Source organism: Megachile rotundata, chromosome 3 (genome assembly GCF_050947335.1).
Source record: "Megachile rotundata isolate GNS110a chromosome 3, iyMegRotu1, whole genome shotgun sequence".
NCBI lineage: Eukaryota > Metazoa > Arthropoda > Insecta > Hymenoptera > Megachilidae > Megachile > Megachile rotundata.
The window spans coordinates 6,136,606-6,157,008 of NC_134985.1; the positions used below are offsets into that span (position 1 = coordinate 6,136,606).

The 20,403-nt window shown below is 42.3% G+C and overlaps 2 protein-coding genes across 10 annotated transcripts in view; one reads left to right on the top strand and one right to left on the bottom strand.

Moving 5' to 3' along the window:
- The window catches only part of LOC105662082 (uncharacterized), a 242,548-nt gene that overhangs the window by 169,904 nt on the left and 52,241 nt on the right, over positions 1 to 20,403 (bottom strand). The gene's annotated exons all lie outside the window — the stretch shown is intronic.
- On the top strand, positions 17,507 to 19,537 carry LOC105663852 (uncharacterized). The gene is made up of 3 exons (XM_012295593.2): positions 17,507 to 18,812; positions 18,890 to 19,012; positions 19,369 to 19,537. The coding sequence occupies exons 1-3, from the start codon at positions 18,762 to 18,764 to the stop codon at positions 19,534 to 19,536; spliced, it is 342 nt and encodes a 113-aa protein (XP_012150983.1). The 5' UTR covers positions 17,507 to 18,761; the 3' UTR covers position 19,537.

Here is a 20,403-nt window from a genome sequence, read left to right on the forward strand (position 1 = left end):
TCAGAAAGAACCACGAAAACACGTGTGTTTTAAAAATTGGAGCAAGAGTCGAGCATCCGCTGCTATGGAAAGCGATGCAATTGTAGAAGGATTTAAAACCAGCGTGGCAAAGCGTGGATTAATTTATTCGACCCTAATCGCGGACGACGATAGCAGCGTTTATAAAAAGATTCTAGACGTAGATCCGTATAAGACAGATATTCGTGTAAAGAAAATTGAATGCACGAATCATTTACTACGGAATTTCTGCAAAAAAATGAAAGAAATTGTGAAGAAAACGACCGCAGATACATTGAGGAAAGCTGTAGAAAACAGCAGTTGACGAATGCGAACGGCAATCGTAAAAGCCGCACGCTATAGAAGTAATGAAAACGTACTAATCGCCACAAAAATTACAAATTTATACTGTGACATTTACAATATTCCAAGTCACGTGTTTGGCGAACACGCAGAATGTAATAGAATAAGTTACTTCTGCGAAGGAAAATGCAAAGAAAATGAGACAAACATCGTCCCGCAATTGAAGAGTATGAGAGTATATGAGCTAATTAAGGAAATACTTCAGCCGCTAACAGCCCATGCAGAGAGCCTATTGTACAACTGCAACAATAACACTGTGAAGAGTTTCAACGGCGTCCTTGCCAAGTACATCGGTGAGAAGAGATTAAATTTCGGCCAAAGAGGTTCGTACACGGCAATATGTGCTGCTGCCGTGTTACGATACAGCACGAAGAAACCACTTTCACAGTTAAATAGAGCGATGAAGAAGAAACCACCTGTAATTACATCAAACATGGAAGCAAGAAGAAAGAAGAAAAATGAAAAAAATATTGAGAGACGAAAGGAAATAGAAGTCACGATTCGCATACGCAAACAATTCCGCTCTGAAAAAGATTCCGACTATGGAGCAAACGCAGCGAAACCGGACATGGATAATACTATTTATAAGTTGCAGCAACAAAAACATATGAAGATGCTCCGTAATTGGCAAGAAAACAAGGATGCCATTCAAATAGAAACAATCGGACAATCGAAAAATCCACGATGGTACACCTACAAGTCGAAACTTCTAACAGCATCCAATTTCGCAAGTGTGTGCCGCCGAAGAAGTGGAACATTGTGTGCTAATTTAGTGAAAAGAATAATATATCCAAAGATTATTAATGTACCTGCAATAAAATATGGGCAAGAGTGCGAGGAAGTTGCCCGTGAAGAATTAAAGAGACATACAGGAAAAGATATTAAAGAATGCGGAATCTTCATCGGCAGATCCCATTCATTTATAGGAGCATCGCCGGATGGTATCATCGATGAAGAGGGCATCGTGGAAATAAAGTGCCCGAAGACAGCAGAGAATTTGTTGCCGGAGGAGGCAATCAAGACAATTCCATCAATGCGGCGGATATTTGAAAATGACGCGGGTACTGCGCTAAATAAGACCCATCAGTACTACTACCAAGTGCAAGGACAGCTGCACGTAACAGGCAGATTATACTGCATATTTTGCATTTGGACACGGAAAGGAATAAAATGCGTTACCGTCGAAAGAGACGACGTGTTTTGGAAGGATCATATGGAACCGAAATTGATTCAATTTTACAATGAGTGCATGTTACCGGAATATGTAGACAGCCGGTATAACAGGGGTATGTCCATTAGAGAACCCCAATTTATAATGGAAGAAAGAGAGCGCCTGAAAAAACAAAAACGATCTCTCAGCGAAAACGATACTAATGTCGCAACGATTCGACGTCGGACTGTGCTGTAAAGTGCAGTCACCTGACGTCCCCTCGCACGCCCTTGCTTGGCGTGCGCCTGTTGATTCGTTCACGGGTTCAGAATATAAAAATTAAAAAATGTTGCAAGGATTCGATGTCGGACTGTCTAAATTATCTTATCCAAATTATTTTATCCAAATTATCTTATCCAGTACAGTATTGATTCGTAACAAGCAACAGTTTTGTGATTCGTAACAAGCAAATTTCTATCCCTTCTTCTTTGTTTGAAGTCGGCCGCTGAGTGAGAGATCCGAGAAAGAGTGAGATGTCCGTGAAACCGAAGAAATCATAAATTTTCACGGACGACCGAACAGTTTAGTGGAAAGAGGACAGAACATATATATTTTTTTCTCACTCTGATGCATAGCGATTCTGTCGTTCATTCATCTGATTCTACATCGATTCGTAATAAGCCACTCGCTCCGGTTTGGGCAGTTGCTTGTTACGAATCTGGTATATTATTCCATTCGCGAAATCTTACTACTATTAAGAAGAGAAAGCATGCTATGTTCTGTCCTTGTCTAAAGAATAACATCGCTGCTCGACCGATTACTTTATAGTTTACCGCTACCGTCGTCGCGCTCGGGAACAAAGGCAAGCCGAAAATATACCTGATTCGTAACAAGCAACTCGCCAGACCCGAGCGAGTTGCTTATTACGAATCAATACTGTATTATCCATTCTGTCCCCTTTTCATCCCATCCTGATGGAAGAAGCCCACCACCTTCTCGTGGTTTCCATCGTGCGACAACACTTCTTTTAAAACATTGTTAACATTAACAAATATTCTTCTTTTAAAATAATAATAAAGTGAAAGAAAGTTGTTGAAATTAATTATCATATAAAATAATTTTAAGAAAAAAAATTCGCCGATTTCGAAATGCACTAAAAAGTATAAAATAATTTCTATTTCCGAATGAAGTAATTTCTATTTCATTCAGTCAGAATAAATCTAACCTAACCTAAAATTGGTTACAATTTTTGTCAATTTGTAATTTCAATTTATTCACAATCTTTATTTTAACAAATTTCACATTCCAATACTGTCCTATTATACATTCTAACCCTTCGACTTTATTAGACTACTTTCCTTCCATCCTTCCTTCTTTTGCGCTCGCTAGGATTAGAAAACTTGGCTCGAGCCCGTATTCCTACAAGTTGCGTGACGCCTAGAAATAGATTCATAGATATGGCAACAGCGTAACAATCCGGCAACGATGTCTTGGCGTCGTTTCTCTGCCAAAAGTTGGTGGGTAATAGGAATAGGAATAGCTGGGTAATAGAGTTTAGGTATATTTGTAGATCTAGTCGATAGAGGACACAACGCGAGTTGTCTAGTTTATTTCCAATAGTCACCGCTCATAGACATTGTCGCTTCGATCGATTCGGAGATAGACTCAAACGGAACCCCACCCTTAAATACGACAATAGTAGACGGGCGACGTACTCTCAAATTACCGGTAGCCGAACTGCCTAAATTCGATGGAAGCATTCATAAATGGCTCTCCTATAAAAACGCATTTACTACTATGATCGGCGAGCGTACGGACCTCGCCGATTTAGAGAAATTTTTATATTTAAAGAGCTCTCTTCAAAGCGATGCGCTAAATAAGATTTTGATTTTTAACGCGAGCGCAGAAAATTATCATAACGCGTAGCGGCTTCTAGTCGAGTCTTACGAAAAACGACGTATTCTCGTATTTAAACATTGCGACGCTATCCTCGATACAAAACCGGTAACTAAGACAACCTCGAACGGGCTCGCGAAAATAATTGATGAGGTTCGTCAACATAGTAGTATACTTAAGTCGTTGGGAGTCGATATGAATCTCATAATGACCATTCGTGTAATGGAAAGAGCGCTACCGGACGAAATTCTGCAAAAATGGGAAGAAACTTTGGACGTAAACACAATACCCACATTAGAGCAATTCTATAAATTTATTAGTGACACGTCGGCCCGATTGCTTGCGCGCGAACAAAAGAACGATCGCGACAACACCGTAACGATAGGGAAACGTCGACCCGAACATGAATCGCGCGCGGTAAAAACTCGCAAAATCGAAACCGGTGCACGTGCACTGGTAACCAGTATTAAAGGTACTTGCGCGTATTGTAAAAAATCTCATTCCGTTTTTAACTGCCCGACATTTATTAGATTATCCAGTTCACAGCGGCGGACGCGGTTAAACGCAGGAGACTGTGTAAAAACTGTCTTCGTTTCCACCGCGCACAGTGCAAATCGTCGCAATATAAACACTGCGGGAATCTTCATCACACATTACTTCATAGTTATGAAAAATCAGAACCATCCGCCGTGCTGTCCACATCAACAGCGAAACCCGTGAACGAATCGTCTGGACCGAACACTGCATGACAATCAAAAATCGCGTTAACTGCCGTGTGCCGCATCCCCCGATTACAATTAATGATGAGTGCGATAGTTCGCATTCGAACAGGAGACGGAACATTTACGAAAGCCCACGCACTTCTCGATACTTGCGCGACAGCTCATTTTATAACCGAGAACCTCGCTAAACAATTAAATCTTCCGATGCAACCATGTTCGATTCCGATCAACGCGATTAATGAAATGACTACGATGTCAAAGAATCTTATTACCATAACATTCCGAGCACTACACAATGAATTTCAGAAATCTTTAACGTGTTTAACCCTTTCATTACGGGTGCCGCCTATAGGCTATAATACGATGAAACAGTTGTTATGTAGCTCTTAAAAAAGTGTACATACAAGACAATCACAAAGTGGCGTTGAAAAACGTTAGTCCGAATATCGAAGACTACTGACGAGCAAAGTGCACACTTCGCGGCGCGGTGACCCGTTCAGTGGCGTCCCTCCAGCGGAGCGGACTGCCGTAAGGAAAGGGTTAACTGTTCCGAAAATTACTGAATCCATACCGGATGAACGATTCCCGCGTGAATCCATTAAAATTCCATCAAATTTGCGTCTCGCTGATCCCGAATTTTATGTACCGGGACCTGTCGATCTTTTAATCGGTTCCGGAGCAACCTTATCGTTAATCTCGATAGGTCAAATTAATTTATCTCGCGACGATTGCGATCTCATTTTACAGAAAACCCAGCTCAGATGGGTAATTGTAGGCGGCACGGTAGATAGCGCGGAGAATCAAAAAATCATTTGCAATCTTACAGAACTAAAAGAACAGATAGCTAAATTCTGGCTAATAGAAAACGTGGACGCGGAAATATTAAATTTCTCGGAAGTAACCTTATGTGAGTCACACTACGTACAAAACACGACGCGTAACGAAACCGGGCGATACATAGTGCAACTACCATTCCGATCCGGTGATAAGTATTTCGGCGACTCTCGACGACTTGCTTTGCGACGTTTTCATACTCTCCAGAAGAAATTAAATACAGATCCGATATTAAAAACAGAATACGCGAAAATAATGCAGGAATATATTGATCTCAGGCACATGTCACCGGTAGATGACGAATCCGCGAACGGTTACTATATGCCTCATCACGCCGTGATAAAGCCTACGAGCGCGACTACTAAGGTCCGCGTCGTCTTCGACGCGTCGGCCAAAACAGACAAGAATATTTCATTAAATGATAGGCTCATGATCGGTCCCATAATACAAGATAAACTTTTCGAACACTTACTCCGGTTCCGTACACATACATATGTCGTCACTGCCGACATCGAAAAGATGTACCGACAAATTTTGATTCATCCAGAAGATCGTAAATACCAACGCGTATTTTGGTATGATCATAATCGCGTTCGAACATTTGAACTCAATACCGTAACTTTCGATGTCTCTTCCGCTCCGTTTCTGGCAATCCGCACGATACAACAACTCGCAGTCGACGAGAGCGCGGACTTTCCTTATGTATTATGGACTCTCCACAATTCTAAAACGCGATTTATACGTTGACGACCTCTTAACAGGGGCGAACACTTTGGACGAAGTTCTTAGAATACGCAATTAAGTAATAGAACTTTTGAAACACGGCGGATTCAACATACGTCAATGGGCCTCGACTCATAATCATGTTCTCGATAATATTAACGAAAAACTTGTCGGTTCAGAATGTACAATTGATAATAACCCTGTAATAAAAACATTAGGAATCGGATGGCATGCACAGGGGGATAAGCTTGTTTATACGGTAAAATCACTCGATTCCCCTGTCAAATTTACTAAGCGCGAAATTTTATCGGAGATAGCGAAAATTTTCGACCCTCTCGGGCTTCTTGGACCAGTAATCTTAACTGCAAAGACCTTCATGCAGGAATGCTGGAAAACGAAGCTTGATTGGGACGAATCGGTACCGCAAGCCTTACACACAAAATGGGCTTCGTTTTCGAATCAACTCTCTCGTATTAACAATTTATCGGTTGACCGGAAACTTATCATCGAGAACCCGAAAACCATTCAAATTCACGGATTTTGCGACGCGAGTAAAGCAGGATATGGCGCGTGTTTGTACATACACTCTTATAATCAAGAGGGTCAAATTCTCGCTCGTCTTGCTTGCGCTAAGCGGCTCGAGCTGTGCGCCGCGTTAACACTCGTTCGACTCTACCGAGAAACACAAACTGCGTTTAATTTTTCAGTTGATCGCGTTATTTTTTGGTCGGTTTCCACAATAGTTCTACATTGGCTTGAAAAGTCTCTGACCGTTTTAACACTTTTTGAAGCCAATCACGTCGCGGAAATACAAACAGTATGTGAGAAGGGGCGCAAACTCAAACCCCTGGGACCACCTCCGGCCGCACCTCCGGGCCTACAACCGGTTTATCCAAGAAAATCCCGCAGCTTGGGCGGCCCTTCGGCAAGCCGCCGAAGACGCCCGAGAATTTTTCAACACGACCACCGGGGCGACGGTACGAGAGATACCGCCGCACGTGAGCTCGGGAACCCAGACCGTACCGCTGCAGACATCATCAACCGGGGTGCAGGTCGGAGGTGGCGGCCCCAGTATTCCGGGGCGAACTTCCCGTAATATGGCTACGCAAACGTGCCCGATGATGGAGCCCACCACCCGAGGGACCCAAACCACAGAAGCTGGGACCCGGGCACCCCCTACGGTCGATCGGGCGGTACAGACGGGGGAGGTGGAGCGCATTATCACCCCCCGGGTACCTACCCGCGAATACCCAGCCGCCAGCCAGCGATCCAGCACTTCCGCAAGCGGATCCTCCTTATTCCCGCTGAAGAAGGAAACCGCGGAGTGCTGGAACTGCGGGCAATCGGCCACAGATACTCGCAGTGTCCAAAGCCGAAGAGCGCCCCGTACTGCTACCGCTGCGGCCGTAAGGGGGTGTCCCTGCGGACGTGTCCCCGATGCGCGGACGAATGGAGAGAGGAGGAAGCCGCCAAAGAAGCGTTGGCGAAAGGATGCCGACGCGAGCCTAGAGTGAAGTCGCCCCATACCGTATGCCGGCGCGAGAGTCCGCGCCGAGGGCCCGAGGCGCCAAGCGCATCATCTCGGCGCGAAGGACCGAAGGAGGCGCCGAAGAAATCGCGACGCGAACCCTCACCGGAAATAATCTACCCGGACTACCGGCGCGAGCAAGTCGGCCGACCGCCGAGCGCCACCTTCCGGCGCGGGAAATAGAAAGAGCCGTCGCGAAATACTTCCGCGGCGTGGAGAACTGCCGGAAATTCCGTGGCGGACAATACCGCTGACAATAAAGTAGTTTTTATTTTTCTATACCTGGAGTCTACAGCGACATTATTCGGTACAACGGTACTGCTGGCACCTTACCCTTCTCGTATTCCTTCTCTATTTTTCTCGCTATGTATATCGATAGGAAATAGGCGATCCGTACGCAGCGAAACATTCCGCAGACATTAGACTAGATAATACCGGGTGAAATCGCGAGCGATAGGTATAGGAGCAGAGAAAGCGAAGGAGGAGAAGCAGACAAACACGGTAAGTAATGTATTAATGTATCGTAATAATTCGGACCATATGGTAAATTCGGGTACGTTTCTTTCAATCTTTTTTTTTTCTTTTCCTTTTATTTGGTTATTGTGATTGTCCAATAAAAGAAGTCCACTACCGCACTTTCGTTCTCTCCCGCGAGGGGTTGCCAAGTTGTCCCGCACAAGTGCGCGGGTATTTCGATCAGTATGAGCGCACACAGGTGCATTGCTTTGATTTTCGTTCGACCGTTCCGGTCTTCCGTAAGGGGGGGGGGGGGGGGGGGGGAGAGAGTTGTGACGTGGTATTTTATACCCGTCACAAGGAGCCTCCTCGGGAGACCGGACGGGTCATAGGTCGCAGTTAAATACCGTCTAGAGAGAGAACGAAGCGCGTATAATATCGTAAGAACAAATTCTGCCGCTATACTATTTTATATGTACCGCCGGAGAATGACGTCACGGTCAACGAAGGAGCGACGTACGTCGAGGGAAAACGTCGCTGCTCTGCCGCTACCCCGCGCGGACCCTCCGATAGACGAAGAGAGGCAGCGGAGTAAGAGGAGAGAACCCAGCGAGATACCGACGTACGCCGAAGGAAAGTGCCGATTCCCTGCCGCTTCCCCGCTCCGGCCCTACGATAGAAGAAGAGAGGCTGCGGAGACGGAAGAAGCCCTGCCGAAGAAGACTTCGACAGAATTCGGAAACTCCGGCAGAGGGTGGGGGGTAGGCTACGAGGTGTCCTAATACCGGCGCAAGGGCTCGCGGATCCTTATTCTGTATTCGGCATTTGCCTTAGTTTTTTCGAAAAAAGTTCAATAGCGTTCCGTGAGGAAAAAAAACCACTTCCCGCATCCCGAGCTGCCGCCACGTGTTTGGACACCTTGGTAAGCCCCCTCAATTACCGCCATATAGTTGTAAAGAGCGCGAAATCAAGATCGTCATATCGTGGGTTGTAGATCACCTGGCTTGCCATTCACGGGCAGGTTCTGCAAAGTGTGACCGGAGTGGCTTTGTATCGTAGGGAAATTAGCTTAAGTTAGAAGGGTAAAGAAACCCGGGGGCCCCTGTCCGGGACGGTCGCGGATCCCGACGTCCGGACTTTTTCGTGTCGTCGAGAGATCGCTTCTCGATCTCTCGAATCGCCACTCGGCCGGATCACCGAACCTGTACCGGGGAATGGTACAGCGTAAGCTACAATTAAAGTATCGTCTCGAGTAGGCCTTTGCCAATATTGTACCCTCCCACGTCTCGATTTCGCGAACTCTTGGCACGGGAGTAGAACGTAAAGTGCATGTTTGTCGTACCGGACATTTCGTGTTTGTCGCGTAACTTCTCGCTTTCTCTCTCTAGACGGTCGCCGATACAGAATCGTTCCGCGTGTAGAATTAAATCGCGTCTCGTATAAGTTTAAGTGCGTTAGATTCCGTTGCGTTTAGTATAATTGCGTTTCGTCGCGTCTCGTCGCGTTTCGTCGCGTTGCGTTCCGTTAGAATAATTGCGTCGCGTTTGGTTAAGTATTTGCGTTGCGTTTCCGTTAAATTAGTTGCGTCGCGTACCGTTCCGGGAATCGAGGAAATATCAAAGATTGTATTCCGCTTAGGAACTTGCATATTTCGCTTCCGTGGTTAAAATCTCGCGGAGATCGTATCTCGGCCTTCCGCCGAGAACGTTACGGTTAAATCAAATTCCGATACTGGATCACACTGTACGCCTAGGTTACTTAGATATTAAATAAAACACCGCTGTTAACAAATACCGCTAACTTGAGGTTTCTCGCGAATTATCCCGAATCACGTACTCTCGTCCGCCTCCGCGTCTAGCTCCTTTACCCTTAAAGAATCCCACCACTCTACCATTGCGTTCGGATACTGAGCTACCGAGCCGTTCCGCCGCCGATTCGAATCTTCCGCGTTTTTCCGAGATCGACATAAACGATTTTCCCATCTTCCCGCTATAGAGGCTCGTTTCGCGTCTAAGTAAGTTCTTTATCGCGACGCTGAGAAGCGTCTGGCGCCCAATTATCAAATAAAATAAAGCGATATCGAACGGGTTCGGATCGGGCGCCGAAGTGCTACGCGCTCGCGAATCCGCGGAGGCGCCGCGGCGGTCATCGTCGCGGGCACGGTCAAGAAGGGCCGATCGAGAATTCGCGGGCGAAGCGGGGTCGCGGGCCGCTACCGAGCTGGCCGCGAAATACCGTGTAGCAAGTAAAGGAAGCCAACTGGCGACATATCACAACAATCGATAATTGTTGTAGGTATAAATTGTCTTTAGACGTACCTTCTACTGAAACATTTAAATAAATGTCCCAACCTTCCAAACTATTAATATCATCTTCGATACGGAAAACTTAGACCGTAATGGACAATACTTTTCACGTTTTTTACTCTTCAGACCTGCCATTTTGACCATACACCCCGCCTATCTGTTTCGGCAGGCAGAGTCAAACCTGCGGTACTTACCGTAACAATAAGACCGTTTTTATGACTTACTCGTCAAACCGAGACGTCACTGCTGAAAATCACTAAATTTGTAACCGTTATATCTCGAAAACTAATGAAAATCGGGTAAATACATAAAACCTTGATGAATTCGTCTTGAAAAGCACTATCGCCTGATCGGAAAAAAATATATAGTTCCATTTAAAAAACGAAACTTCACCATCATATCTTTTACATTGTAACGAGGCATATTTTCATTGGGTTGATTGCCTCCTTTTTTTTTGGGTTATGCCTCGTTACGATGATCCTCCCGAATTGCCAGCCCCACTCCTCCGCCCAAGCGGACCACCTCGCCGCTGGGGCAAGTATGAATGAGCGGGCGTGTGTTTGCGTTTGTTTTTTCTTTTTCTTCTCTTTCTTTTTTGCGTTTGCGCGGGCCCCGCTTTTCTTTCTCCCCTTTCCCCTTCTCCAACACCAGGAAGGAGCCGCTGCTGCCCCGGTCGCGGAGGAACCCCTCCCTGAGCGACGGAGGCGCGGGATGGGCCCATCGAAGGAAAGTCGCCGGCTGTCCGGTCGCGCCGCCACCCCGTCATCCTCCGCGGGGGCGACCGGCAGCCCACCGCCGAGGGACGCCAGGCCTGGGGACAAGCCACCCCCAACCGCCACCTAGAGAGGGCCCCAGGACCTGGCCGCAGAACACCACGGGATGGCCCATCCTCGACGCCGAAATCCCCGGGGTGGGGGAATACCGCGAACCGGGGAAGAAGAGGATGGTGAAGAGAAGCTAGCGAGCCGCCGCGTGTAAAAGCCGGTCTTCGAGAAGCCCCCCCGCTAAAAATTCGGATCGTTCTTTCTTTTTTTCGTTTGCTTGTCGTGTTTTGCGTCGCAGTTTTTTTTTGTTAATAGTAGTGCGTTCCGTTTTTATTGCTTCTCTTTTTTTTTCCCTGTATTGCGTGCTTGTGTACTGTATTGTGTGCCTGCGTGGATTATTCGTCGCCGCCGCCCCACCGAGGAATTTGTTTTTTTGTGGAGTCCACCAGCGCAAAAAGGTAGGAGTCATCTCCTTACCCTTCTCTTTTTCTTTGTTGTTATTCATTTGCGCGTGGGCGAGGGCGATAGGACCCCTGGCCCCAGTGACGAGGACCCTAGAGGCCGCGGACGGTTCATACGACACCGTCCCCTCTCATTTAGTTTTTTTTTTGTACGCTGTATTTTGGTATTTAGGACCAACGTCCCCTTGCTGTCCACGATCCCTGAGAGGGCGTGCTCCCTGCGGGCGAATACCTCAGCGTTCTTTTGCATTTCTATATTTTCTGTACTCGCGCGTACCGTGAGCCCCCGCGCCGCGAAAGCCTCCCTCGCAACTGGCGAGTCGACCCCTTTTCCTCAACCGTTGCTTGTAACGCGTGGTGCCCACGCGAATTCATTTTTTCTGTTTTGCTTACGTGGCCTACTTGGAGGCCCGAATAAAAGCATTTTCTATTGGATACGAACTCGCGGGTCTTTTACTAGTTTTTTCTGACCCCCTCTGATTCCCGCTCCCGACAGAGCAGCCGGAAGGGCGATTACTACGGACGAGTGCATTAGCACTGGCGCCCCGTTAAATAAATCGGCCGTGGGTGTGAGCATCGGTGCGTGGAGGACCGTTTTCCCTAACTGCCCCCACTCCAGGGAACCCCCTCCGGGCTTTCCCCCCACCGATCCGTCACAAGCCAAAAATATATTCCATTATTGAAGTAACTCTGAAATTTGTATGTCGCACATGTTTGACAAAATACAAAATTTTAATAAAATTACATACGTGGTAGCTTTTTGAAAATTATTTCACACGTATTTTTTTATATCTGCTGACATGCACGTTGAGGGGGTGAAAATAGGAAACTGGAGGATGTAGGAGGGTGAATTTTTTTACCCCAAATACTGTTCGATTTTTATGTATTGGGTTGTCCGGAAAGTTCGTGCTGATTTTCGGTAGGTGGCATGAAAACAGACCTGAATATATTATATAATTACTGAAAATAAATGAAATGCGGGCCTATTCTAAAAGACGGTACTTCAAGCATATTTGGAAAAAAGTTTGGTTAAGATACGTTAATTTTTGTAAGTTTTATATGTCTTAGATTATGGTCGCAAACAAAGTGCATTATAGGCATTTAATGCCTTTCTTTTTCCAGAAAGGCAAACATGCCACACAAACAACAAACGAGATATGCGAAGTTTATGGCGAAGGTGCTGTAGCCGAAAGAACTGTGCGGAAATGGTTTGCTCGGTTTAAGACTGGAGATTTTGAGCTTGAAGATCAAAAACGCTCGGGTAGGCCGTCCACCACGGACAAAAATGTGATTAAATCGATAATCGAGGATAATCCGCGCTTTACCTTACGTCAACTAGCGGACATGATGAACAAATCGAAATCAAGTATCCACGAGCATGTTACGAAGCTTGGTTACATAAATCGGTATGATGTATGGGTTCCCCACGAACTGACGGAGAAGAATTTTACGGATCGCATCTCCATTTACGATTCTCTGTACAAGCGGAATGAGGAGACGCCATTTCTCACGTAATTAATAATGGGGGACGAAAAGTGGATAGTGTATCAAAATGTTGAACGCAAAAGGTCTTGGACAAAGCGTGATAACCCACCCTTAACCTCCCCAAAAGCCGGACTTCATCCGAAGAAAGTAATGCTCAGTGTCTGGTGGGATTGCAAAGGAATTCTGTATTACGAGCTTCTGCCAAATACAGTGGATATTCTATATACGCAAATCTGTCGGGTCTGTTTTGCGTATATCGTACAGGTCCTACATTGATTGATGTTTTGCCGAACGTAGAAAAAGACAGAAGAGAAAAATAACACGGTCGCCGTTTGCGTACAGTATTCACTCCGTAAATGTTAAAAAGATCTCTACCGTAAATGTTAAAATTCTATCCCCACTACTGGGGGGATCCCCCTCGAAATCAGTCAAGAATGAAACACGATCGGTCGCCGAAACGACGAGGATCGAATATCGGTGAGACACATACTAATGCAAGTAAAGGAAAAGATTGTAACTTTCTTATTTCTTACTATTTTTTCATGAAACTTTTACTGTCGTATTTGTCTAGTTTTCCTGATTAAAATAACACCAAACATGTTTTGTCGAAACCTCGTCAATGCGCCGAGATTCCGCAATTCAATTTATATTTTGTTTTAAAGTGGACGGATGGGAAGGGGTTCGAATAAAATTACGCAATGTTGGGGACAATAAGAAGAATTTATTGCCCCAGAGGAGGAAAAACCTGGCTTGGCCAAGTAAAAAAAACCTCCTCGAAGAAATACAACAATTTGCACAGAAAACGACGTACAGTTACTCCCACTCATATTCGAACAGCATACACGCGTTCAATATAAATGAGAAAACACCACTTTACCTAGGGATACTTTTTATTTATCTTTATTAAAATTAATTATTACACTGTTCTACATCTATTTACAAAGCGGTTTTACTTTTCATCGTTTAGAAATACAAAAAAATAGAAAAAGAATGTAATTATCCATAAAAACCATCTCTCAGCCATATTCGTACAGCCAACATACAAACAAGAATATACGTCCTAGGAAATTCCCTGTATCGGGAATTCCCTGTTTATTCTACACCAAACAAAAGACAATTAGCAATTAGTCTTTTGTTTCAACAGAAACAATCTGTTCATTAACACGCAAAATGGGTCGAAAAGGTAAAGAAACGTCAATTGAATTGAGAAAATTGATTATAAGTCATCATGAAGGTGGAAAAAGTTTGCAAGAAATTAGTAATATTGTAAAAAGAAGTCGGTCTACTATCCAATATATTATAAAAAGGTATAAAACTGAAAATAGAGTAGAAAATAAACTTCGAAATCTCAACAAAAAATTACTAACTGATCGTGACGAACGAAAAATTTTAAAAGAAATCAAGATAAACCCTAAAATTAGTGCTCCAAAAGTTGCGTCGAAGTTAACAAATCAAATAGGTAAAAAAGTTAGTAATGAAACCGTTCGCCGCGTTTTGAGGAAATATGGATATAATGGAAGAGTTGCCAGGAAGAAGCTGTACATTAGTGAACCAAATAGACGAAAACGTTTGCAATTTGCAAAAGAATATGTAAAATGGACATATGAATCGTGGAAGCGTGTTATATTTTGCGATGAAAGTAAATTTAATGTCTTTCAATCTGATAGTAGACAAATTGTATGGCGAAAACCAAATACAGTGGATATTCTATATAAGCAAATCTTTCGGGAGTGAAGTTGTGCTTATATCGTACAGGTCCTACATTGATTGATGTCTTGCCGAACGTAGAAAAGGACAGAAGAGAAAAATATCACGGTCGCCGTTTGCGTATATCGTAAAGGTGCTACATTTCGAGCGATGGAGACCGAACGTAAACAAACAGTGACCTACTAGAAGGACACTCCTAATGCAAAAATAAAACTTTTTTATTTTTTATTTTTTTTTGTTTAAATTTTTTCCATCATATTTGTAACATTTTTCTCATTAAAATGAGACCAAACACGACATACTTCGGGACATATTTACTTGTAATTTCAAGTGTTACGCGTACATCGATGATTTTACTCTAATAAGATATTGGAAGTAAATATAACTCAAATTACGTCATGTTTGGTCTCATTTTAATCAGAAAAATGTCGCGAATATGATGGAGAAAGTTATATAAAGAAATGGATGGAAAATAAAAAAATTAGCAATGCTCAAGTATTGCAAACAATCGAACAGACTTTTGATCTTTGCCGACTGCCACGATCGTAGCGTCTCTTTCTTTTTGACTCGCTATCCTCTTCGACGTGAGAAACTTTTATCGTCAATTAAACCAGTAAATATAGTCTAAATTATGTCGTGTTTGGTCTCATTTTAATCGGAAAAATGTCAAGAATTAATTGGTAAAAGTTTGATAACGAAAAAGTCAAAAATAAAAAAGTTTTATATTTGCATTGGTATTATCTCACGGATACACTAATACCCGGGTCACGTTACATTTCCCGGCGAGCGAACCTCGGGCGTCTCGAGGGGTCTTCCCCCCAGTGGTGGGGATAACATTTGTGCTTATATCGGAAAGGACATTTTTGCTTATATGGAATGAACACTGTACAGTAAATATTCGTTATGTGCACCATTCTCGGGTCTGAACTGGTGCAGATATCGTACAGTTCCTACATTGATTGATGTTTTGCCGAACGTAGAAAAGGATAGCGAGCGAAGGATACCGAATGTAAACAAACGGAAACATAATGAGGGATAATACTAATGAGTAAAACTTCTTTATCTTCCATTTTTTCGTTATATAACTTTTACTAATAGATTCTTCATATTTTTCTGATTAAAATAAGACTAAACACTAAATAATTTTGACTATGCATAGTACATGTTCGATATCAGTCTCCTTCACTCGAAAAGTAGGACCTGTACGATATCTCCACCAGTTTGGACCCGAGAATGGTGCAGATATCTTACAGGGCCTACATTTCGAGCGAAGGAGACTGAACGTAAACAAACAGTGACCTACTAGAAGGACGCTCCTAATGGAAGAATAAAACTTTTTTATTTTTGACTTTTTTTTTTTTGTTGAAATTTTTTCCATCATATTTGTAACATTTTTCTCATTAAAATGAAACCAAACACGACATACTTCGGGACATATTAACTTGTAATTTCAAGTATTACGCGTACATCAATGATTTTACTCTAATAAGATATTGCAAGTAAATATAACTCAAATTACGTCGTGTTTGGTCTCATTTTAATCAGGAAAACGTCACGAATATGATGGAGAAAGTTGTATAAAAAAATGGATGAAAAATAAAGAAGTTAGCAATACTTAAGCATTGCAAACAATTGAACAGACTTTTGATCTTTGCCGACTGCCACGATCGTAATCTCTTTCTTTTTGACTCGCTATCCTCTTCTACGTGAAAAACTTTTATCGTCAATTAAACCAGTAAATATAGTCCAAATTATGTCGTGTTTGGTCTTCTTTTAATCAGAAAAATGTCAAGAATCTATTGGTAAAAGTTGGATCTCGAAAAAATCAAAAATAAGAAAGTTTTATATTTGTATATGTATTGCTTCACGGATATACCCGACCCTGGATCATGTTACATTTTTCGGCGATCGAGCTTATTGGCGTCTGAAGGGGTCTTCCCCCCAGTGGTGGGGATAACTTTGGTGCACATATCGAATATTTACTGTACCAGCCTTGAAAAGTCAAATCTTCAACCTACAGTGAAATATGGCGGTGGACACGTCATGGTTTGGGGGTGTTTTTCTGCCACTGGAGTTGGAAATTTGCAGATTATTGATGGAATCATGGATAAACATAAATACATAAATATTTTAAAAGAAAATTTACACGTCAGTGCTAATCGCTTGGGAATTCCCAATGATTTCATTTTCTATCAGGATCACGAGAATGGCTGCTGTATAACTGCCCGAAAGTAATGGAAACGCCCCCACAAAGCCCAGACATCAACCCCATAGAAAATTTATGGGCAGAACTAAAAATTAGATTGCGTAAATATGAAATAAGTAACGTGGACCAACTCAAAAAGACATTGCACCTAGAATGGAAGAATATCAGTACTGATATTACAAAAAAATTGGTTCAATCTATGCCAAATAAATTATTTGAAGTAATTAGATATAACGGTTACCAAACAAAGTATTGATTCATCTAATTTTAATAACAGAAATACGTTTTTCCCTTGTGTACGAATACGGCTGAGACATGGTTTTTATGGACAATTACATTCTTTTTCTATTTGTTTGTGTTTCTAAATGATAAAAAGTAAAACCGCTTTGTAAATAGATGTAGAACAGTGTAATAATTAATTTTAATAAAGATAAATAAAAAGTATCCCTAGGTAAAGTGGTGTTTTCTCATTTATACTGAACGCGTATATGCTGTACGAATATGAGTGGGAGTAACTATATGTGTGTGTATGTATGATAATATCCCAAATGAAGCGAGAGAAAGGGGGGGGGGGGGGGGGGGGGGAAGGAAGGGTTGGAAATTTCGCTAGTGCTGGACTAGGAAATGTAAATGTAATAGGCGCTGGGCCGCAATAAGTTTCGCTAGTGCTGGACTAGGAAATGTAAATAGGCGCTGGGCCGTAATAGGAAGCTGCCGCGCGGGGCTTGCTTAGAAAATGGTAGGTCGCGTGCCGAAGACAGCGCGTTGTTGATAAGACCGCGCGAGATCTTCTCGAAGGTTCGAAAGAGACAGCGAGACGCTATGACGTCGCGTCGCGTATTCCCGCGCATTTCCCGTGACTCTACACTCTTTATTTTTGATGAATAATATCAGATTTTAATTAACGCGGTAAAGGATGCGGCTGATCTACTGATCGTAGCTCGCACCGAAGACTGAATTATACTTGTACTCGACACGACTAATCCGTGGAGGACGACTATGCGTATTAGAGCTGTGATTCTTTCGATTGCCGATTAGCAACTAATTTTTCGGGCGCGTGCCGTACCGGCTTCGCTTTCCGCTCGACCACCCCGTGCCTCCGCGGAGTAGCCCTAACGGTCACGAAGGTCGCCGAACCAAACCGATCTCGGACGAACCTGTCGATTCGCGAGTCGTAACGGACAAGCTCGAACCTGTCCTTTCTCGAATGATCCGGTAAAAACTGGATTTTAGCTATAGGCGCACGTGTTCTCGATCAACAGCACGTGCTTGTTTATGCGACGCAATTTCGGACTACGTGTTTCCCCCTTTTTCTTGGAATTCGACTCGACAAAACATGATATAATTACGTTAACAATTGCATGTGTAATAAGTGATTAAAGTTTTTAACACAAAAAAGGATGGCGAATGGAAAAGAAAGAGAGGCAGAAGGTTGAAGCGTTCGGCAAACATGAAAGACTTGTATCGAAAGACTACCGCGCCGGTAAACTATGCTTCGCGGCCAGCCAGTGCTGCTCAACGTTGGAGCCGCACGCTGGTCGCTTTGTCCACTTTCTGGGCGTATCGGAATAAATATACGGCGCGCTTCAACTTTTTTTTTTACAAGGCCTACGTTTCTCTTGTCACCCCTGTTTTTCATTACAATATATTTTTTACAAGTAAAGTGTGGAATTCTCATGTTAATTAATAAGCACAAATAAATCGATGTGTTTAGAGTTAATGGGTCAACTTCGCTGATTAAAATGATACCAAACAAGACGTAAATCGGGACCTAATTACTTGTAATAAATTATTAGAGCAATATGTTGGGTATAACTACAACGTTTGGAATAACAAGTATATATGTTTGAAATTACGTCATGTTTGAAATCATTTTAACCCGAAAAATGTCGCAAACATGTTTCATGAAAAAATGTTACATAAAAAAAGAAGCAAGAAGTAACAAAGTTTGCATATTTGTAGTGCACAAAAATGTTGTACACAATACCCACTTGTGCATATAAAAATTATTAAAAATTTAACAAAGTTTATAAAACTGCATAATCGAATGTTGCTTACTCCAATTACGACATAGTCCTTTTTGCACGAGGACAAGGGTGGTGGAAAGGATTCATTTCGATATTTCTTGTAAGTGGGGATGTTCGGGACACACCATCGGTCGTGATGGTCAATTGTAAATCATTCGTAAACCGACTAACAAGAACGTTCGAAGAAGTACGTATAATATTCTGAACGGCAACGCCATATATATATTTTATAGTGAAATAATAAATAAACTGTTTCATTTACAGATGGAAATTGAGAACGCTACGCTCGAAGCGGAAGAAAAAATTCCAACTGAAGGAACGAAAGAAGAAAAGGAAATAAATCCACCACAGGAGGGAACAGCAGAGGTCTCTTCTGAAATGGCAAAAGTAAGTAAAGTATTTGATATTTATTTAATATTACTTGTTTGTTTGTGACAGATTAGATACTCGCGAAAAATTATTGTTACTGGCATAATGAATTCTGCCTACAAGTGTGTGTGCATGGCATCATATGTATGCATGATTTCCGAACGAATTCGTGAACAAAGTCGTTTGTTCGAAAGCGGGTGGCAGACAATGCTGAAACCGACTCGTATGATAGTGCAAACCCACATTTATAAGCAGAATTCAATACGTTCGTAAAAATAGATGTTCCCTATTATTTCGAAAACTTGTAATTTTTTACATTAAAAATTTTTAATACGGTTATATGAATATTTTACATTTTTATTCTACCGTTTCAGATGAAAAAATTATTAAAATACTTAATATATTCCCGTGGTGGTGGCGGCAGACGCGGGCGTGGTGGTGCCGGCAGAGGCGGCCGTGGTGGCGGCGGCGGAGCCGGGCGTGGTGGTCGCGGCAGAGGTCGCGGCTCGTTAAAATACCACGTTCATATACATATGAAATAAATTGCATAATACTTATAATTTATAATACTTAATTTATAATACTTTAATAAATTTTTAATATAATTTATGTATTCATGTAGTTAATTCCTGTAAACGTATATACTCTACCACTCAAAACTATTAGGACATTTGTGAAATATGTATTAGTATCGCGTAAAATTTATTTTAATACCAAAAACAGTATTGATTAATTCTTTGATTATACAATTCATTCTTATTAGTTTCTTATGAAATATCTAGTGTTTGAAATTAAAAATTATGTACATATGTGGTCCTTATTGTAAGCGTGCGGTGTACGATACATCTTTATACATATGTAACATCCCGGGAAGAGTTTTTTTCTTTTTGATATGGCAGTACTGTGCTCTAATTCAATTACCCACCGTGAAAATAGTTAGTTACCGACAATATTAGACAATTACCGACAGTACATTATATATCAATTACCTTATGTATTAATTTCGACAGTCGGTAATCGAGCATATATGTATATATTAATTTTCAATAATTATTTTATGTTTTCAATTTAAAAGGAGTAATATGTTTCACTAAATCAATCAAATGTTAAGTTAATTTATTTAAACAAAATTAATGTATTATTTTATAGCTATTGTAATAAATGTATAATTCTATATGGAAATTTCCGCAATGCTATGTGCCTACGTGCCGCGATGCTCGCCCCGAATTTCCTACTATTCTCGCGTAATCCTAGAGAAGGATAGGAATACATTTTACAATTAGGATATTATTAGTTATTAAAAACCATTAGTTAAACAAATCAGTCAATACATATCGAGCGTACTAATATTATGTTATCCGGAACCAAAATCAGATTGTAACACTTCTTCCTTCCCTGATTAGCCGAGC